Genomic DNA, 21,630 nt, shown 5'->3' with positions numbered 1-21,630 from the left:
GTTCAGCACCACAGGTACGAAGCTGTGGATGCAATGGTGGAAATGATCAGAGAATCGAAGAGAGGCAATGTGTTGAACATGAAAGACGAACAAGGTAACACGCCTCTTCATCTCGCGACCTGGAGAAAACAACGACGAGTAAGTTTGTAAATCCTCTTCTTTTTTTCGGATTTAGGGTTCAGTCGAAGGAAAAAAAAAGTTTGCATTGTTCCAGGTCATTGAAACGCTGCTTCAAGCAAAACCAGAAGAAGAGACATCATACCGGAGTGAGGTGAACGCTGTGAACAAGATGGGACTGGCAGCCTTGGATTTGCTGTTGATGTTTCCGAGCGAAGCTGGGGACAGAGAAATCTATGAAATTCTCATCAAAGCCGGGGCTCGGAGGGGAAAAGAACATGCCATTACCATTTCCACGACCAATCCGACATGCCAAGAGCCAACACATGAAGATGATGATGATGATCTCGTCGAGTATTTCTCCTTCAAAAGATGCAGAGATTCACCATCAGAAGCACGCAGTGCCTTGCTGGTGGTAGCCTCGTTAGTGGCCACAGCCACGTTTCAGGCAAGTCTGAGCCCACCGGGCGGAACTTGGCAAGACAGCTACTTGGGTTCAGGCCTACAAAACAAAACCGCCATAGATGACAAACCTCATAAAGCAGGAAAGTCTATTATGGGGACTTTTGAGGGAGTTTCATTCACTTTGTTCGTCTTCTTCAACACTATTGGATTTTCTGTGTCTCTTGCAATGATCGAAATCCTCACCCGTGGGTTCCCGTTGCATTTCAACCTCCGGGTCTGTATGGTGGCTATGTTTTTCTCACAAAACGCATCAATGAACAGCATTGCTCCTGATCATGTCAAGCTCTACTGCATTATCATCACGTCTGTCATCTCCGCTGCCTCACCATTCCTTACTAAGCTACTTGAGCAACCTGTTCGTAAGCTCGTGAAACTGGTGTGTTTTATATTTCGCAAGATGTTTTAAGTTTTCTTTAAAAATTTCTATTGAAGATAGTTAGAGAAGAGGAGGATTCCATATGTAACCCTTGTAAAAGTGATAGATTCACTCCTCAATTGTTCACAAGGACCTCTTGTTGTATTATAACAAACCACCAGTGTTACGTTTGTAAAAAAGAAGAGGCAGGGTTTAGAAAATTACTACTGAGACAGAACTCGGAATCAAACAGGGGAGAAAAATCATTGCCATTGACTAAGGAAACTTAAAAGTACCTAGAAGGTAGTAGACTGTCGTGCAGAATCAGAACGGAGGTGAGGTTGTTTAGTGAAGTTCAATGCAAGCACACCTTCTCAACTTCGAATTGCTTCCATTTCCTCGATTGTGGCTGAAATTTGGCATTGCTTACATGGCTGAAGCAACGATTATGAAGGATATAATGGAGATCGATATGAAGCTTTGACAGTCATAACCCATAAGGTACGGCAAAAGAACTCCTCTTCACGCTGCAACTGCACTAGGTAACAATAATGTGGGAGGAGACACAGCTACAGGTTGTGGTAAGATTACTGAAGACGTATAATTCAAGGAGAAACTCTCAGCATCTTGCTGTTAAGAGCAACCAGTTTTAGTAACGGTTGCATTGATTGGCAATGTGAAGAAAACACATGGGCTGAGCACTAAGGATGAAGAAGGGCATTCTGGGCAGACGAGTTTGAAAAGAGATATTAACATGAACATAAAATTGATGGACTAACTTCTCGGGCTAACTACAAGTAAACAGAACTTACCAAATAAGTCATTAACTGAACGGTATCGCTTCCTCCTGTCATAAGAAACCCAGCCAACAGCCAACTGAAATTCCTGCATTACTATTAGGTACCTGCAGCTGCAAGAAGACATCAGGCAAAAAAAGCATAGTAGTATATCTTTATGCGTCTGTCAATTTACAGAGCAGAGGTTATGAAGACATAAAAAAAGTGTAAGCTGGTTCAATAGCAGATGCAGGGATGTTGTTCCAACAAATACATGAGGGGTTCATGCATAAATTAGTCATCAGGAAGTTTAAAAATTTTGTATGTTTTGTTTCCTATTTTACACTCAATAACACGGATCCTACAAGTGAAGATGCGATTATAAACACAACCGCAAGTTCTGAGTTTCTTCAGTTCTCTTTCAACAGCTGCCTTCAAGGATTTTCTAATATCCCCCAATAATGCCCACAGCAAGGATAAATGCAGGCGTGGAACCTTAGGGTCAAAATCAATTCATACTCAATGTATTAATATCATTGACAAGTTCTAAATGATATCAAGCTTTCTAGCTCACAAACCACATAAAATTGAGGGATGTGGATCTTGTAGAATTCTGGGAGATTTGTGAAGCTTGTAAACTTTTATCTGAGGTAGATAAACACGAATCAGTCCAATATCTGGAGAACAACATGAATAGTGGTCGGCCATGTCTATAACAACAACTTGAGTGAGATAAAATCTAAAGTTGAGAGTAACTCTCCTTGTTCTTGGCATAACTCAGCTAGTCCTCATTCACAAACACTTCCCGCCTATTAATATCAATCCAATACCTGTTGAAAATAGAGAGAAATCCGTTAGGTCTGTGAAATTCAGTGACACATCTCGTATAGAAGCTCAGATTGCTAAAACAAAGAAACAACAGAGTTAATCTGGTGAAAACGAGTTCTTCCCAAGCATATGTGGAAGTGGAACTCTCTTCAAAAAGCAACCCTCTTCAAAAACATCAGCATCCACCAAATGAAGATCAGGAACAATTAAAGCAACCCTCTTCAAAAAGCAAGCAATATCCTTTCTGGGCATAGTGGGTATAGATACTAAAAACACAAAATGATGATCTTGAGTGAGGAAGAAAAACGTCGAAGACCATAGCTGAGGTGATACACTTCATGAATGCACTGACATATGGAACACATAGTGATTACTTGGAAAGACCATGAGCAGAATTTTCATATGATCTAAACGCTCCAATGAGGAACATCTCATGGCACGATTCATTTGGCACCAACTGCACTGAACTCCGCAAACATGTACTCTTAAACAAGAACTACTCACCAGTATCAGTACGGCTCCACTGCGCTGTGTACGAAGATTATCGGAAAATTTATGGAAAACGAAAATATCAATGTTCAAGCGACATTGCACAACAGGGGATTACCAGGGATGCAAACGTGCAACGCGTAATTTCCCTCGAAATGAGGAAAGCATCTCACTCTGGTCGCTAGCTCCGCAGAAAAGATATCAAGATAATCTTCAATATCCAAAATATTATAAAATAAACGAAAAATCTGTATGAATCAGATTGAAGAACAACCACACGAGCTATTCCTACGAATCACCGGAGCAGCTAGGCGGATTGAGAGGAGACAACGGCGGAGTGGAGGCAAGGGAAACGGCTCCTCCGCGTATTTTCCGGTGGATGCTCTCTCGCCGGGGTCGGAGTCCGACGAGTCGTCTCCGTAGGTTGCTCTCAAAGCTTCCACCTTCTATCTCCTCTACGTTCCAATGGAAATTTGATGTGAAAAAACCGCAACGTAACCCGCTTTTTGAGTAAGAGACTTCATCACAAAGCGTACCCGCTTGTTGAGTAAGAGACTTCGTCATATTTTGAATGGACTCGTGCGGTACTGTTAACGGGCCGTAATTGGGCCTTCGGTCACAAATTGGATCCGAGAAACACCCTCATCTTTTCCATCGCACAAACCCTAGCTCGGTCCCGTCCTATATAAGTCAGCCATCGTCTCCAAGTTAAGCATCTGGGTCTGCTCCTTGTTTCTGCCGATATGACGATTCTTTTGTAATTTTCTTTCTTCTGCGGTTCATCGTTTCTTCTCTCTCGGTTTTTTTTTTTGTATTTTTTGGTGGAGAGAGATCGCAGTGACGACTCGGTTAAATTCAAGCTCAACAGACCGGAACAAGGCGATTCTCTCTTATCGGAGTTTCGTTTTTGTGTCGATTTTCCCGCTGAACTGAGCATTTCTCTCCTCTTTTTTCTTTCTCATCAAGGTTTACGGAGTTTCTCGTGAAAATTCCTGTGTTTTTCCCGAGAATCCTCTGGATTCTGTTTTTAGATCCATAGCTATTGGATTTTCTCGGCAATGTTTTTACGTTTTGAAATATTTTCGCTTTTCCAGAGGATTTGGAGATTGCGATGAGGATTCACAGCTCCCTCTTCTGAGCTTCGGCTGAAGAAATCGGCTGGCAGAATCGAACCAATTTTTTAATCGCCACCACTGAGCAATCTCCTTACACTATCCTTCAATCTCTTCTTTCCAATCAATGGTCAACGAATGATTATGATGAAGCAAAAATGCAAATCCAACACTTGATCTGAGTGAATACTACCGTATCACCCTTGATGCTCCTAAAATTTGCTTCTGAATCTAGCAAATCAGCAGTTTCTAATGACATCGGTATCCGTAATTCTCTTTTGAAATGGTTCCAAAACGGATTAGGATCTAATACGGTGGTTCAGATTATGAATTCAAATTGACGGTTAGATTCGCTTGCACATTGATCCAATGGTCTTTAATTGTTTGAAAGAGCAACGGTTGAGATCTTTTGGAACAAATGCAATGGTTCTGATTTTAACAAAAAAACAACGGTTGAGATTTGTGAGGGTTCATCTTACGGCCCAGATTAGATTCATATAGCAAACACCACAACATAATCATCGTTGGTTAAGATTCCAGGGTATCCCTGTTCAGGCGCTTGTATGGTCACTTGTTCATTTAAAAACATAGGGGTCTAAATGAGTTATTCCGAAAGAACTGGGGTGGAAAACGTATTTCTTTTTAAAGCCCCAGAAAATGGTAACGATATGAACGTAATTTTGCCGACGTGGACAATACTCAGCAGAACCACGTAATCAAAAGTAATAAATAAATAATAAAGTAAATAAGAGGAACATCCATTTTCCTTATCGGAGGCCGGAAATCTCTGTCGAACTCCATTTATGATTCCTTTGAACGTTTTCCACCGACTCGATCACCTCCCCCGATTCCGATCCAACATTCCTCACACGAGCCCAGAATCGGGTGTTTGAATCGGTTTTATTGCTGGATTCGAATCGGATTGGGTGGTGTTTGATTGGGCTTTTTTTTTCCCTCTTCAATGGAGAAGCACGAGAACGGCGTTTACTCGGCGGAGGCTGTGGATGGGAGCCGTGATGTGTGGAGTTGTAATGATTCGGATTCTTCTTCCGCCGACCACCTCGTCGTTATGGTCCATGGAATCTTAGGGAGGTATAATCGCTGGCTTCTGCTGTTGCCGGAGTTGAGAATATTCAGCTATTCGGGCTGCTTAGGCGTCGTTGAAGTTGAATTATGTCATCTCTGTTTATGTTGATTGTATGTGGGCGGTGTTAATTTCCGCTTATTTACTTGATTTACCTCGAATTCGTTGAATCTCTGGCTTGAGGCACTGCTATATTGCACTGGAAACTATCACTTTGGTTTTTTTTCCCTTCATACGGTTAGATTGTCCTGTCTTCTTTGATATGTGTCGGAATTAGCCAGTCTTACTAATGGAATTAAGAACTCAATTTTGGACGAAAACTGTAATGTCAGTTCCTTATTTGCTTCTGCAGTACGGATGACTGGAAATTTGGAGCTGAGCAATTCGTTAGAAGGCTCCCAGATAAAGTATTTGTTCACTGTAAGAAGCCCCTTTTCCTTTATTGTTTCCTTGATTTTAGGCGACACGTTTGGGAATAGGAAGAGAAATGAAAACCTGCTGATTGTGTTTAGGGTTTGATGATATTTTTCTTGATTATGGAACTCTAGATGCTCTTTGCCGATTAGTTATGAAGGGCATCACGTTGCACGTCTTGGAACATTGTTTCTGCAAAAAGATGAATATGTATTTAGGGCATCCTATTGTGAGATCTTTGAGTTACCAATTCCAAATTTTATTGACCGGAGAGAGATTTTATGGTGTAATTGCCATGACTGTGAGGTACTGTTGAGCTCTTCTCTTGCCCCAACTGGCTTAGTATCAGTCCAAAATTATGCGTAATGGAGACACTAGGCAAGTTTTCTATGTCACCCCAAGTTTCTTATATTTTGGGTCTAACCAGGTAGTGAACGAAATGCATCTAAGCTTACTCTAGATGGCGTGGATGTGATGGGTGAGCGTCTGGCAAATGAGGTAAGTGTAATTTTCCTACCGAAGTTAGTTGATGTAGTCTGGCCGATGCAACAAGATGTTCTAGAAACCTTGGATATCAGGTACTTGAAGTACTTCAAAGAAAACCAAATATCCGCAAGATCTCCTTTGTGGCACATTCTTTGGGTGGGCTGGCAGCAAGGTATGCTATTGGGAAATTATACAGACCAGCTCTGAATGAAGATGGGAAAGATTCATCGGGGAATGTTTGTGAAAAGACTTCAAATGGCACAATATGTGGTTTGGAAGCTATGAACTTCATCACTGTAGCTACACCTCATTTGGGTTCTAAGGGCAATAAGCAGGTAACTGTATAAATTGCATTTTTACTTGCATGTAATTTACACGACTTGGCAACATGGTTTATTCTTGTGAAAAATTATGTCTCTCCAAATGAGTTGAAAATAAAAACCAGTTTTTTCTTAACTTCATGACTTTTATTGGCCAAGATCGCTTCTGTGAGCCCATTGTTCTATTACTTTTGATCAGAAGGGAAATTTTGAGCTTCTGTTGGTGAGATTTCCCACAGAACTTGAGTACTTCATCTAGGCGACAATAAATTTGACACATTTTCATGAGTCATGAAGACATGTTTGTATACTTTTGATATGCCTTCTCAGTTCAGTTTTGGCTCTAAGATTCTGAAGGGATGCGTAATCCTGAAAAGTATTTTTATGTGTTTTCAGGTCCCTTTTCTCTTTGGTGTTACTTCCTTTGAGAAAGTAGCAGGTCTTGTTATCCACTGGATATTCAAAAGAACAGGCCGACACCTTTTCCTAAAAGATGAAGAAGATGGAAAGCCACCATTGCTTAGACGCATGGCTGAAGACTCTGATGATTGCCATTTCATGTATGCTAGCCGGTGCCATACGTTGCAAATTAGTAGGCTAACCATGTCTTAACACTATTTAATAGAAGCCAACTCTTTTTGCAGATCTGCATTGCGTGCCTTCAAAAGGAAGGTTCTTTACTCAAATGTGGGCTATGATCGTATCCTGTCGGTAGATAATACGGCCTGTAATACTTCATCCTTTAGTATTTTTCATGTCATGGCCTCATCTTTCCTTTTCCTTGACACGATCTGAATAGACATCGTTGGCTGGAGAACATCATCTATCAGGCGTGACAGCGATCTACCTAAGGTAATTGGGCTAGTTTCTTTGATTTTGGGATTTGGGTACGATGGGCTTTTGACAAATGAATTGTTCTTGGTTACTAGTGGGAGGATTCTCGTAACGAGAAGTACCCTCATATTGTTCATGAAGAGCACTGCAAGCCATGTGATGCAGAGAATGCATCAGAAGGCGAGAATGATTCAGACAACATGGAAGGTAAACTACAAATCCTGTTTCATTTGGTGAGAGAGCCTATTATCTTTTCACAGTATTTAGTTTAGTGTCCATTTTCGGTTTGGTTGGGTCTGTGAAACCTAAAGCCCCTCTGTGATTTGCAGAGGAAATGATCAGAGGCCTCTCGTCCGTCTCTTGGGAGAAAATCGATGTTAGCTTCCACAGCAGCAGGCAGAGGTTTGCTGCTCATAGTGTTATACAGGTCTCTCTCTCTCTCTCCCTCCCCCTAAATCCTAATGAGGAAATGGCCCATAGAGCATCACTTGTGTGGATGGATTAGGTCATGTTATTGTTGATATTTCTCCATGTTCCTTCTTTATGGCAATTGGCTTTTTGCAGGTTAAAGATGAAATCATGCATAGAGAAGGAGCAGATGTCATAGAACACATGATTGATCATTTCCTCACTTGAACTCGTTGTCTCCACCCCAAGAGCTTAAGACACTTGTAGTTAATAGGTGAAGCTCAAACCTTTTTTTTATTTTTATTTTTTTTATTTCTTCCATTCAATATAAATAAATATAACTATGTGTACATTATGAAATGAAAACGATCCAACTAATAACTGCTGCAGGTAGGAAGACCAATCAATGGAAGACATGGGTCTTTAGTAATAGGAGGAAATTCGGTTAATTCATACATATGTTAACCTGTAAATGTTCTCGATGTAAAAGCTCTTGGGCACTTCCTTTTTTTTTTCTTTTTGGCTGATGATTCCCTAATTTTCGTTTTCAATACTTGTATACGAAATATAATAATTTTTAAAAAAATAATTATTTATAATTATAGAGTGTTTAAATGGCATAAAAAAAAAGAACACAAAATTGGATGCGGTGAGCGTGGATCGAACACGCGACCTTCAGATCTTCAGTCTGACGCTCTCCCAACTGAGCTATCCCCGCATTTTGTTAAACACAGATTTCTGTAAAATCTGTTGCTTCTCTGGTGCCTATACCTATGCTCCCCAATTTCTAAAAACCTTTCTGGATCTCTCTCTCTTCCTGTTTTGTTTCTGCATCCGTTCTTCTTATCATTCCCGGTGTCTGGTTGATTCTGCTTGCTTGGATTCCTTAGTCTCTATTTGGGTCCCTAAAAAGTTTGCGTATTTCGTGAAAATTTTATCTGATTTCTGCGCTGTAACCTTCACTTTGGATGCGAATTCCGTAATGGGTTTTTAGTCAATTGGCTGAAGTAAACCCATATGTCGCAGCAAGCTCTCTCTAGATTCACGTTACGTGTTCTCTGAGATTGTTGATTCTTTACTTTTGTCCATTAGATTACAACCTCGTCTCGTGTTCTTCCATGTCCGGATTGCAGGTTCTTGAAAGGGCAGATGGGTCGAAAGATTCTGGTGATAATGTGCCTGAAACAAGCTCGGCCGTTGCATCCAGGCAGAAACATGAAACTATTGATGAGATACTTTCTTTGATACCCTGTCTGAGTTTGCGTGTGAAAAAGATTGAAGATTTCATTCACTAATACGAATCAACGAATACATTGAATGTACAATCAACTAATAAACCAGCTGCCTAAAGGAGGGGAGTTTGCTTGTTTCAAAGGCATCAACTTGTGAAGTGATTGCGACTCTTTTACCATCGTCTTTATCTTCTTGGGATTATGTATTGTGGATAATGAGACTTTTCCTCTGGTTTTTGTGCCTCAGAAGCTTACGTAACCACAAGTTGGGAGAATCCAAGAGATGGGTGAGGAGACAGTGGTGGCACCGTGAAGATTCCCATCCCCTTTCCGTCTACTCCTCCGTCCCAAAACTCCGTCCAAATTGACGGCGTCAAGGGGCAGAGCTCATCGGTCACCACCGCTGGATCTTCTTCCCTCTTCATGGCCTTAAGGGTCATCTTCCCTTCTTCTTCTTCTTCTTCTTCTTCTTTTTCGTGTGATTCTCTCTTCCTCTTCCTTGCAAGACAGAGATTGTTGTCTTTGTCTGTGTTAAGATTCTTCCCTGCATCTAGAGGGAAGTTAAGGATTGCTTTGCTGCCACGTAACTTAAAAGCAGCTCTGTCATAAGCTCTTGCAGCTTCAATAGCGGTGTCGAACGTCCCCAACCATACACGCGCTCCTTTCTTGTTCGGATCCCTTATTTCCGCAGCGAATTTTCCCCATGGACGACGCCTCACTCCTCTGTAGTGCCTCTCCTCCTCACCCTTTTCCTCCTCCTCATGATGATGACGGTGATGGTCGCTCATCACCATGACCATGCTGTTATGACCGCTGGGTATGGACGGCGAAGATGAAGCGCCCGTCCTGGGCACTGAGATGTTGGAAAGAGGCGGTTTCCGTCGGCTCAGCGCAGAGGAAGGTGGTTTAGGGTTGAGGGTGGAGGTGCAGCGGTGGAGGCTGGAGAGGAAGGTCTCCGCCGATGAAAAATCTGTCAGGAGGTGTTGCCTTATCAGCTCCAAGGCCGATTCTTCTCGACGATTCTCCATTCCTGAAACTTGAATCCGAATGGAATCCCCGACAAGATCAAGATTGCGTTTCTTGATCGCGAGAGAGAGGGGAGGGAGGGAGGGATGAGAGGATACGAGAGAGAGGCGTTTGTATTTATAAATAGAGAGAGAGAGAGAGGGGTTTCGTACTGAGCTTCGTGGGAATGTAAAAGGAAGGATCGTTCGACTTTTAGCTTTCTACTATTGGGAGCGTGGCAAGTGGACGCTTTTTACTGTATTTATTTATTTATTTATTTTGATGCAATTTTTTTCTAAAATAAATTATTGGGTCCTTCATAAAAAAAATTGTATTATCTGAATGATTAGGAAAGGAACTTTTTTTTTCATTAATCTTTTACGCTCAATGAATTAAGACATTTATAATCAAATGACTTTTGGGCTTAGTGACATTTCTTTTTACTAATACACAAAGATAAAGTACATAAATGAATAAAAAGTGTTGTAGTAGATTTGTTCTCCTATAGATTTTCATTAAAAAAAATGTGTTTCATGAGAAAAAAAATGATCAATTTTTTTTTAAGAAGCTAACTATCTCATATAACAACATTGTTATTTATGTATTAAATGTGAATTTTTTTTGTTAAAGTGTATTAAATGTGAATTTAGGGTGGATATATATACACTCTCGATTTAGATTTGGTTTCGGTTTGATTACTTTTGGGTTTGGATTTTTAATTTTGAAAAATAATAATATATATTCAAATTTTAAATTTGGATTTCAGTTCGGTTTGCAATGGTATATTTATATGAACACCAAATAAGTAGCAAACTATAATATTTTAGTATTTACATATATATTGGTAGATAGTTCAGATTTTGATTCGGTCTTTGTCGGATTCGGTTTCATTCAAAACGATTTATTTGGTTTTATAAAAAAATATACTAAATTAAAAACCGAGCGTTATCTAGCTCAATGCGGTTTGATTTCAGTTTGGATTTGGTCGAAATTAAATTCCCGAACCGAAATGTCGACCCCACTCTAATGTCGACAACCCTATAAACCTTTTTCTTTTCGTTTCTCATGAAAGTCGAGGATAGTGGGGTCATTAAAAGAATGGAAAAAGTGAGAATCAAACCGTAATTAGGTTTAATATTCTATTAACAATCGTGCACGACCACATCATCCCTTAATGAGTCTCATACTATGATAATAATTATCTCTTTAAATATTATATTATTGGTTTTATGAATATATTAATTAATATTATATCATTGAGCAATATGAAACGACTACATAATTAGTTAGTACCCATGGCGTGTAATGTTATTAATTACTTTTATTATTGGTTGGTCCAAATGAACAAATTATTTAAATAGGGTGTTGGATGATGAAAGAGAAAGGTCAGCAAATTGCTTTCTATGGTTGATCATGAGAAAACTTATTCAACATTTCTTTCATTACTTTTATGAGTCTAATAATATATCTTTAAAACAAACATATTAATAGTTTTATTATTTGTATTTTTTATTGATTATAATTTCACCAAAACTTATGTATTATCATAAAATTAATTATATGGTTACTAGTTTATCTAAAATTACATGTATATGACATGGTCCCACTAAATTTATATATATATATATATATATATATATATAGAGAGAGAGAGAGAGAGAGATGTGTGTGTGTATATATAACATTTTCAAGATCAGTAGGTTCTGGTTATAGGATTGGATTCAATGTATCAATAACTTCAAGAATAAAAAATTAAAATTCTGAAGAATATGTTTACATTCGAAAAGAAAGACCAAAGTAAAAGACACGTGCGTTTGAATTATTCCCTCCTTAGATTTATCTGTATTAGCTTTAAGACTAAATAATTTGGCTCATATAATCTAAAATTAAAGAATCGTTTTTAATTATATTATTATTATTATTATTATTAAAAAAAGAAATTACGAAACGTGGCCCACAATTCATTAACCAAATTCAAAAGCCTTATGACCATGAGCCCATTGAACCTTTGACTTTCAATAACAACAAAACAAAACATTTATCGGGCTTTGTGGAAGTTATATGGGCCTTCCAGACTCGGCCCAAGATAGTCAGCATCACTGAAATGACCATTTTATCCCTGCCTTCACACTTTTCTTTCGGGACGAGAACAAACGTGTCACCAAACAGACCCTTCTCGTTGACATGCAGCCGCTGCATGATGGCACATGAACACGTGGCAAATCCCAAGTGGACCCCATACCCTCCCCTTCTTCCTTCATATAACGAACCAGAAACGTAAACAAGCAAGAAACACTAATCTTTCCAGAAAACAAAGATCGAATCTCGACCGTACGATCAGATGGCAGAGGTGCAAGCTCGACCGCAAGAAATGAGCAGCAGCTGGGAGCAGCAGCCCAAGTCACGGCAGATGGTGAAGGTGGCGACGGCGGTGACGGCCGGCGGGTCACTGCTCGTACTCTCCGGCCTGACACTCGCCGGAACGGTGATCGCTCTGACGGTGGCGACGCCTTTGCTCGTGATCTTCAGCCCCGTCCTCGTCCCCGCCGTCATCACCGTCGCCCTCCTCATCACCGGCTTCCTCTCCTCCGGCGGATTCGGCATCGCCGCCATTACCGTCTTCTCCTGGATCTACAGGTAAATCTGTACATACACATACACAAAATGTATAGAAATAACCAATGCATGTAGCATTAAATCCGAACCTGGAATTGGGTTTAAGCCGTAATCTACGTAGGGTTCTGTAACGTCGTGTGATTAGATAAGAATGTGATGAAATAAACTGGGATTAGTTTTGTGTAAGTATTGATGGGTGTGTGTGGACATATACGTGTATGTATGTATACGTAATACGTATAGGTACGTGACGGGGAAGCACCCACCGGGGGCGGACAAGCTGGACAGTGCAAGGATGAAGCTGGCGAGCAAAGCGCAGGATCTTAAAGACAGAGCTCAGCAGTTCGGACAGCAACACTCTGCCACTCACCAGACTTCTTAGATCACTCTCTCTCTCTCTCCATGCATGCATGCATTCTGTGTTCTTGACGAGAGATCTTCGGACAAGATAGAAAAATGTCTGTTTTTTTTTTTTTGGTTTTCTCTGTTGTAAATAGGTAAAAACCATATCGAGTGTTCTTTGTTTTGTTGGTGAATGAATGAATGAATGAATAAACGTCTCTTTCTTTTGCAACTTTTTTTTTTTAATTTTTCGTTTGTTTCGTAACATATAACTATTAGTTTGGGATTATGATAAAAAAACGTGTTTACAAGAAGATATGTAGTAAATGAGCACAATGAAGAATATTGTTTGGTGAACGATGTTCCCTATACAACAAGAGATTAAATTAAATAGATACCCTAATAAAACATATAGTTTTTGCAAAGTATATTATTATTAATCACAATGTGGTAATTAAAGATACGACCAAACAAGTTAAAACATTACGCAAGAAGAGATGCGAAAATCAAAGTTCTTGTTAATGTACATAATCTTATAAAAAGAAAAGGAAGAAAAAAGAAAGGAACTGTCCAGGACATCACGTGCTTGTACCATCCATGATCCATTACAGGAACTTTGGGTTCAAGAATGAGAAGGTAAACATACAACAAAATGGTGAACTGAACCATGACCCAAAATTCTCGATTCTTGCCAAAGAAAATAAAATTTTTTTTTAAGACGGAGAACTTTGTTTCTTGTCTGAATCTCTCTACTTGGTGTTCTCTGGGTTCTGATTCTGGAGCTGCTCGAGGATGATATTACAGTTGTTCATGGTGCGCGCGTCAAGAAGTCCATGGTTCCACAGTTTGATCATTAACAATTTCCAACACCTGTATACACACACACACACACACCCCAGTCTCATTTTTTGTCACAAATGGGACTCTAAATCTTTCAATCTAGATTCGGCGTTTGATTTTTTTTTAAAAAAAGGAATGCATAATGATGATGAATCTAATGAAAAAGGCAGGAGTTTATACCAAATCAGTGACGGGGTTCTAACGAGGACCGGACCGTGTAATCTGGAGAAAGCTTCGCATGCCCATGGAATGTGACCGTCTGCTAATACCCTGCAAATTTTGAAGGTGCAAAAAAAAAATGGTTTCAGGCATTGGACCCAAACAATTACCAAGCTGCAAAAATGGCAGACTGCACAAGGAACCATATATAGCCCAGACTAATTCTCGTTAACACATGTTATTAAGCAATGTAATGGTTGAGAGGGCATATCACACTGTTTTTTTTTTCCCCGAGAACACATAGATAGATATCGACCTGACGCGGCAATCTGATTCTAATCACAGGGTGGCCAAGAGTTGGCAGCAAATTCAAGATTTGATATACTTTTGGAACTGGGAGAAGCCGTGGCACAATAAGTAAACAACTCCGAGATATAATTGTCTATAAGTTCCAGCAAGAAGATACATTTTTAGGAAAGGGTTGATGCTATCATCTCATAGTTCAGATCAAAGAGCGCCTAGCAGATGCAATGGTTGATGCCTGTTTTTATTACACTTGTATTCAATATAATAATAGTCAGGGAATAAGAAAGGAAACTGGAAAAGAACTAAGACAATAGAATTTTACCTTTGCTTCCTGACAAAAGAGTTCCATAAGTGCATCACATGCTTCTCATCCTTAGTCACATCAACAAAATCATCGAGCATCTGAAAGTGAATTACAAGGGATTAAAGGAAATAGACAGAACCATCACACTAAAAGAGTATTCGACAAACACACAGAGTACACACTAACATTTGAAATCGATGTGTAGAGTTCATCTGTGCGGTAAAAATATATCTCAAATCTATGCTCAAAGCGAGATCCAGATATCATATTCACAACAATAGTGCTGTGAAGTTTTGCTTACTGATATCCTCCTCTGTTTCTACTATCACACTTAACGCAAGTTCACTCATTTGTTGAATTCTTAGAGAGATGAACCAGAACAAATGGTGCAAGAATACAAATCTCCAATTTCAATACAATATTTGGAGGAAAGGAAGATCAAAATTTTTATGAGCTGAAGCTAAATGTGCCAACATTTATATCAATAATTCACGATTTTCCAGGGGTCAGATTAATACTTCACAATCACTATTTTTCATGGAGCGATGCTCGTCTAAAAAAGTTACATGCAATAGCTCAGAGTAGTTCCTGATTGTGTGACACATTACTTCCAATCTACTGATTATGTAATAATAACTCAACAACAGTCAAGGCTGATAGAATCATCTAACTAAATCAAACAACATACAATGCTCAAATAAATGATGCCTCAAACATACCCTTCTATCTTCAAAGTCTGCCACATCATCATCTACTTCATCTTCACTATCTCTGTCAGACAGTACTTGTTCCAGAGCCATGGGCTGCAATAGAGCAGCTATTGAAAAAGGCCCATTGTTTTGCCATACATATGTAACAGGAAAAGGAAACTATTGAATCACCTGAGCTCGGTGGGAATGGAAGAACTGTCTCTTCTGGAGGAGGCTACGACTTGAAAAATTAGGAAAAAAATGTTGAACGCATAATCATACATTTCATTTTGTAAACCACTTGAAGTTGAAAGAAAATAGAAAAGATGCAGATGCAACAAATAAAAGGGAAGTAGAACATACTTCCTCAAGTCAGACCGTTCCATAGATAGCTTTCTCGTTTTTGCAAATTGTAACATTGTACTTCCAGCTATCGACTGCACATAATCAGGATCGGCACATGATTGTGCTGCAGAATCTGCAACACTAGCGCTAGGTAGAGCACCTTGTCCATGTTCAGTGCCCCAAATTCTGTCATAGAGCACATTGTGTCCAGGTGGTATTCGACTCTTTTCAGTTTTGCTGGAATGAGCATCTGAAGAGAAAATAAAAGCTAGGCCAAATTATCCCAAGAGTGACAAGCACATGAGAAAGCAAATTCATCATGAATGTGGGACTAAAACGGGTTCTCATAACAGAATAGGTCAACATTATCAATTGAGTTAATCACTGATTCAATCCAGAAACACATACCATCAGTCTTATCCAGCACCTCACAACCTAAGACAAGTGGGTGCCCTTGTCTAGAGCTTCGAACCTGATTCTTCTGTCTCCTACGTCTGAATTTCTTTGAACTGCATACGTGCCACACAATTATTATTGTAAGCAAGCCTCACAGTAGTATGGTAGTAAGATATAGCAATATTAAAAGTGTAAATAACTTACGAGAAGAAGAAAGTTTGCTGTTTAGGGTCAATGCCATCCGCAATAATCTGAACAATATTGATTAATATCTAAATTAAGTAGACTGTAATAAGAGTGAACTTCAAATATTGAGGAGATATTGGCAAGAAGTATGTTATCAAAGCTTTAAATATAACATGTCTAAAAGGATTATGGTAGAATTGAGATAGTGACAATATATAACTCCCAAAACATCCAATTTCTGCTGGTTGACCTTCCAAATCAGTAAATGTTAGCCAGCAAAAATTTGAAGAGAAATGACTGTCAATCAATCGCAGTGAGCAAGTGAATGGTCCTAAACGGAAAAACGTACAGCAGGCAAACTAATAAGCATAAATCCAATAAGCAAAATGTTCTGACCTCAGATCTCCATGTCTCTGACTTGAGAGAGACATTTACAGCTTGATATTCTTCAGTCACCTAAAAGACCCAAGGTCGGGTTAGCGACATCCACAAAGACTAATGAACAAAACTGCAAGCTGAATCCTGAAGTTTACCAACCCAAAACTCGTAATTGAAGAGATCATGAGTTGAAGGCAAGTGATATCTCAGGCCCTACAGCATAATTGGAAACAGAAAATAACTCATTACAAGAAGACTAGCCAGTGTGGCCGTGTATTTGATAGGACGGAATAAGAAAATTGAGAATAGAGACGAAAGTTTACCTTGAAACTAGCACATTTTACTAAGCAGAATGGACAAGAAAAATCTTCTGTAACTGCACAGTAGACAACAGAGATCACAAATTTGCACACTGAAGAGATAATGCCTCATACAACAAAGAAAGGAACTAAAGGAAAATAACTAAATTACCTTCAGTTCTCTGCAACTTGTTGTTATAATATCTGTAATTAAAAACAACATTTCCCGTTCTCAACCTACACAAAGATGCGCTTGTTTAGCATTGGAAAGAAGAACCTAAAAATCTAAAATATATGTATTCTTCCAGATAAAGAAACACAAATTTTAAGAGAAAAAAAAAAAGAAAAAAAAATCAATATATATTTATCTTCCTTGTAAATACTTTTTGAATTTTGTTAGAACAAAACCCATGCAATGCGTGGGAAAAAACGTAGCTGTAGGAAGAGCCTAGTGTGCATTCCAAATAAAAAGGGCAACAACCATAGTTCCAAAAGAGAAAAAAATGTTTGAATAAGCTAGAGAGCTACAAGCAAACACCAAAACAAATAAAATTATGATCTCTAGGAGTCTATACAATTACAAGCCAAGAAAATCAAATAATCATAACAGACTGAGGTAAGAGAGACCTGTAAAGTCACAAGAAGCGCACAAATTGAAATGAATAATACCTGATAATTTGCAGCAACGAAGAAGAGGAAATGTCGTTATATGAAAATGAACTGTAAGGAGATTTTTCCTTCGCCCCAACCTCTTCTGCAGAAATGGTGACTTGGACTTGCTGTGGCGAACTCTTCAAAAGCCCAAATAAAAACAAATGCATATGGAAGTAAGAATATAAATAAATAAAAAAGAACATTTGCAAAATAACAGAATAACGTGTACAAGGAGTGCAAGGTTACCGATGTCAAGGGATTGCTGGGAACCTGAATTGAGACATATTTGTCTTCATTCACACAGCTTAACTGCAGCAATAGACAAGTACTACCAATAAAATCCACAATCAAATGAACACAAAAAGAAAGGGAACTAACAATAGAAGAATTAGTTTAGAAATAGTGCTTGCCTCCAATTCATTCTCTTAATTTAAATGCGACAACATAATTTAGAACCCCATTTCACAACCACGACAAGCAAAAGAGAAATGAAACAAACTTTTGAAAAAGTCAAGTTGCTCAGTGACCATAACTATGCATATATGCAGGATAAGCATGGTCTGGAGCACAAAGAGGGAGAGCATAACGCAAGCAGATAATACCATCATTTCCACATAATGAAATAATCTAGCCATTTAGTGAGAGCTCTCTGTACCTTAATGAAGCAAGGCTGCATTTCCACCAGAGACACTGAATCTACTCTCTGTCCCAAGTCCATGTTTGGGGACTTTTGCCATGATGCATAGAGCGATTCCAAAGGTATTTTGCTCCATAAGCAGTGTCCTCCTATATTGCCTGCCGGGAAAAAAGGTCTAAATGTGATAGAATTTAAGAAGAAAAATACTATCAATATATCCCTGATTTGATTTGATGTTATTGCAAAGACCAATGTGTCCCGAATTCCACAATCTGATGCAGGAAACTACTGAAAGTGCAAATAGAAAGTGAAAAGAAAATCTCCAATTCAACAATCACAATCAATTTCTGGACGCAACAACAATTTTAAAAGTAATATTTAGTCGCAAACAGAAATGCAACCTGAATGAATCTTGCTGGAGTCAATGCCAAATTGGGAATTTTGTGCTCCAGCTGCAAGCAACAAATCCTTCAATCACTTCTGATGTGAAAATCCTAAATGCAATAATTCTTGAAAACAACATCATGAACCAGTCCATCTGAATTACCAAAGCTGATAAATAAGATGGCAAGTGAACCCAATTTTGCTTCCAAGGCAAGCCTATTCATATCAGGGAGAAGAAAACTGGCTTGAGCTTGATTAATCCCATCGAAACCAGGGACACCAGTTAAGATGCATGCTCGACTGAACCTATATACTGCAGAATACTATATTTTGATAAATTTCAAAGAAAATGTTAGCAATGAAAAGATAAATTGCATATGACATCAAACAAGGATCGCAATCTTAATGGAAATCCATAGATCTACCTCTGCCACGGGCTTAAGGGAAACGAGTCTTGTCAACAAAATATACAAAGGGAACAGTCTTTGAGTTTGTAACCCCACATCTACAGTCCCTGAAAGAAATACTGTAATTTGTATTCTGCAAAAAAAAACCAGCAAATTAGCAGTTAAGCTTTCCTTGCACTTAACCAGTGGCACTCAAGTACTAGACAGTGGATGAAGATGAACGCTAGAGAATTATGCAAATACTCTAACATTAACAGGATCAGGGACAGAAGGAAAAGCTTACCTCCTCTTATGTTTCGCCTCGATTTTATAATGCAAACATCGCTGAAGAAACAAGGTCTACAGAAAAGTAAAAAAACACATCAAAATGAGCAGGCTGGACATGAAATGAAAGATGCTAATAACAAACTGAGGCCACTCAAACTGCAGTGCACTAGGCATTATTTCTCAGTAAGACAAGATAAAGGCTACACTAACTTCAGGGGTTCCTTAGACAAATTCCTCTCTCTAAAACTCTAAAAGGGGGCAGTGAAACAACATATTACATTTCTAATAGCACGCCGTTGTAGAATGTTGTAGAGTTCTACAGGCTTGCAATAAGCTGCAAGGCTCTCCTCGGCAGCAATCTCCTCCTCTTCGGATAAAAGCACATGGGAGTCTTCATGGCACATCTGATCTGTGCTTCTTGAACAACTGTGATTCATACGGAGCCAAAATTGTAACAAGACCCAGAACCAAAAAGAAACTAACCATAAATGGAATATGATGCTTTAGCCACTTATCAATCATTACAGAAAATGACTAATTAAACTACTTCTACAGCATGATTCAGGTTTCAGAATTCGTTTGCAATAAAACAGTATATATACCAACTAATTATTAGTTGAAACATGAGAAAATAATGGAATAGTAGCTACACTCTTCAAAAATTATAGGCCTAATCCAACCAGTAAATACTGTTAACCGGACAAGACATACGAGGAGGTTTCACGAGTCACGAGAGGAATGCCTGGCATTCTCGAGCTACGAAAACCTAGAGTACAACACCATAGCCAATCCTAACACCGATACCATCACAGCACTTCAGGTTCTAAGCTACAACCTGCGAAGTAGTTAGAAAAAGAGGGTCATTCCTCGATAACACGGAATCAAATCCCACAACAGGCATAAACAGATCTTGAATTCAGAACGGAAGCTCGAGAAGAACTAGTAGTATTCAAGACGATTAGCAACCAACATATGAATCCAAACGAATTTCAAAACTCCGAAACAGTGAAAGAGGCAAAACATAAACACTGAAAATCCGGAAAGAAATTTCCGAGTGACCCAAAATTTGGGTTTTAGCTGTTGAATCTTATAGATTGAGCGAACCAAAGCAGCAATCGAAATGGGCTACCAATTTTCCTCGAATTTGATTCCAGATGAAGAACAGATTCGAGAAATTACAGAGTCGAGACCATATTTTAACAGAGAGGAGAGTACGAAACACGACCTGCGAGAAATGGAACAGTTCAGAAGAACCCTAACTTTCGAAGAGAACAACGCTTAGGCGAATTCCGACGAAGAAAGGACAAAGAGAGAGAGGTAAATGCGTTAGAGAATTGCTTGCTCGGGAGTGTTGCAGTGGTCGAAGATTATAATTTTATATCTTTTTTTTTTCCATTTTATTGATGGATTAACATTTTTGATGTCTACAATTCATCTGTTATTTTCTTCATCTATAATTTTTAATTATTTTTTTAGATGGTTATAACTCAAATTAAATTACCTTTAAAATTTACATCATTTTGGCATTTAAGCGTCAAATATTTTATTAATTTTTTTTATCCTTACAACTCTGACCACAGTAAATACAAATAACACTGTTATATTGTTAGATATTAAATATAAAATATCATATATATAATAACAAATCTTTTATATATCTTCCATCGAGAAATATATTATAGTTTTCCATCTTATGTACACAAAAATAGAAAAATATTTATTATATTTTTATAAATTATATAGAAACAGATATTTATCAAGTTTCGATTATTTGTTTATTTAAAAATTGTGAATTCCAATTATATTAGCTTTCAAAACCGATTTAACAACTTTTATGTGTGATATATCAAAAAATTTAAAAGCAGAAAACGGAAATATGGGAGAAAATAAATATTGTTCTTTGTTTTAGTTGGTGGACAAATTTTAAATAATAAAAATAAATACGGGTTGCGTTCGGTCTAGAAATAGTTCCATTCCTTTCTATTTTATTTTATTAAAATATATACTACCCTGTTATTATATCATATTCGGTTCGAGTTAATTTTGGTTTTGATTCGGTTCATTTTTTATTTTAAAAACTTATATCTTCTAAAGAAAATCTCGGTTTTTCAGATTTTTTAAAATTCGATTTGATTCAGTTCGGTTCTAAAAAATCGTTTTTTCAAAAAAAAAAATATACCGTCTAAAAATTTGGACGGTTCGGTTTGAAAAAATACCATAGTTGGTTTGCCGTTCGAATAACCTTGATCAAACGACATACCCCTAGACCCTAGTTCATATCATAAGAAAATGGAATTCCAAGTCAACCAAAGAAAATAAAATAAATATTGAGGAGAGGATCAAACTATGACAGTTTGATTGGATGGGGGCGGTTGCCATTTCATATGGAACACTTTTGCATATTTGCCCTAATGATCTCCACTAAATTACAGATGATAAATGAGCAATTAATAACGCATATTTGTTGGATTATGGTGCTTTTGTATTATAAAAATA

General features: G+C 38.3%; 5 protein-coding genes and 1 non-coding gene across 7 annotated transcripts in view; 3 read left to right on the top strand and 3 right to left on the bottom strand.

Moving 5' to 3' along the window:
- The window catches only part of LOC104811543 (ankyrin repeat-containing protein At5g02620), a 2,385-nt gene extending 1,245 nt beyond the window's left edge, over positions 1–1,140 (top strand). Inside the window, exons 2-3 of the mRNA XM_010538260.2 lie at positions 1–138; positions 215–1,140. Coding sequence (XP_010536562.1) covers positions 1–138; positions 215–988 — 912 coding nt within the window. The 3' untranslated portion in view covers positions 989–1,140. The remainder of the gene's footprint in view (positions 139–214) is intronic.
- Positions 1,141–3,758: 2,618 nt separating this feature from the next.
- Positions 3,759–8,202, top strand: LOC104811540 (putative lipase YOR059C). Its single transcript, XM_010538256.1, has 12 exons — positions 3,759–3,996; positions 4,125–5,234; positions 5,579–5,646; positions 6,068–6,138; positions 6,219–6,461; positions 6,843–7,006; positions 7,091–7,146; positions 7,246–7,298; positions 7,376–7,487; positions 7,610–7,707; positions 7,845–7,962; positions 8,079–8,202. Exons 2-11 carry the CDS (start codon positions 5,104–5,106, stop codon positions 7,914–7,916), a joined length of 1,068 nt encoding a protein of 355 aa, XP_010536558.1. The 5' UTR covers positions 3,759–3,996; positions 4,125–5,103; the 3' UTR covers positions 7,917–7,962; positions 8,079–8,202.
- Positions 8,203–8,333: 131 nt separating this feature from the next.
- TRNAF-GAA lies at positions 8,334–8,406 on the bottom strand. The gene has a single exon. It is a non-coding gene; the product is annotated as a tRNA-Phe (tRNA).
- Positions 8,407–8,953: 547 nt separating this feature from the next.
- LOC104811539 (ethylene-responsive transcription factor ERF105) lies at positions 8,954–10,207 on the bottom strand. Its single transcript, XM_010538254.2, has one exon. It carries the CDS (start codon positions 9,946–9,948, stop codon positions 9,172–9,174), a length of 777 nt encoding a protein of 258 aa, XP_010536556.1. The 5' UTR covers positions 9,949–10,207; the 3' UTR covers positions 8,954–9,171.
- A 1,999-nt stretch (positions 10,208–12,206) lies between these two features.
- On the top strand, positions 12,207–13,115 carry LOC104811538 (oleosin 18.5 kDa-like). Its single transcript, XM_010538253.2, has 2 exons — positions 12,207–12,562; positions 12,785–13,115. Exons 1-2 carry the CDS (start codon positions 12,267–12,269, stop codon positions 12,921–12,923), a joined length of 435 nt encoding a protein of 144 aa, XP_010536555.1. The 5' UTR covers positions 12,207–12,266; the 3' UTR covers positions 12,924–13,115.
- A 237-nt stretch (positions 13,116–13,352) lies between these two features.
- Positions 13,353–20,482, bottom strand: LOC104811537 (polycomb group protein EMBRYONIC FLOWER 2). Of its 2 annotated transcripts, XM_010538252.1 has the most exons (22): positions 20,360–20,482; positions 19,846–19,969; positions 19,413–19,560; positions 19,151–19,206; positions 18,886–19,000; positions 18,624–18,783; positions 18,478–18,528; positions 18,095–18,234; positions 17,686–17,748; positions 17,455–17,576; positions 16,958–17,022; positions 16,810–16,862; positions 16,646–16,699; positions 16,505–16,564; positions 16,127–16,173; positions 15,935–16,035; positions 15,545–15,776; positions 15,374–15,422; positions 15,212–15,295; positions 14,511–14,590; positions 13,904–13,993; positions 13,353–13,753 (listed from the first exon to the last, which is right to left on the bottom strand). In XM_010538252.1, the coding sequence occupies exons 2-22, from the start codon at positions 19,881–19,883 to the stop codon at positions 13,633–13,635; spliced, it is 1,929 nt and encodes a 642-aa protein (XP_010536554.1). In that variant the 5' UTR covers positions 19,884–19,969; positions 20,360–20,482; the 3' UTR covers positions 13,353–13,632. The 2 variants fall into 2 exon arrangements, with proteins under 2 accessions (XP_010536554.1, XP_019058067.1); XM_019202522.1 differs by lacking the exon at positions 19,846–19,969.
- Between the last annotated feature and the right edge of the window lie 1,148 nt (positions 20,483–21,630).

The sequence above is a fragment of the Tarenaya hassleriana genome, unplaced genomic scaffold (genome assembly GCF_000463585.1).
Source record: "Tarenaya hassleriana unplaced genomic scaffold, ASM46358v1 Cleome2, whole genome shotgun sequence".
Classification (NCBI taxonomy): domain Eukaryota; kingdom Viridiplantae; phylum Streptophyta; class Magnoliopsida; order Brassicales; family Cleomaceae; genus Tarenaya; species Tarenaya hassleriana.
This window is presented reverse-complemented; position numbering and strand designations above follow the sequence as displayed.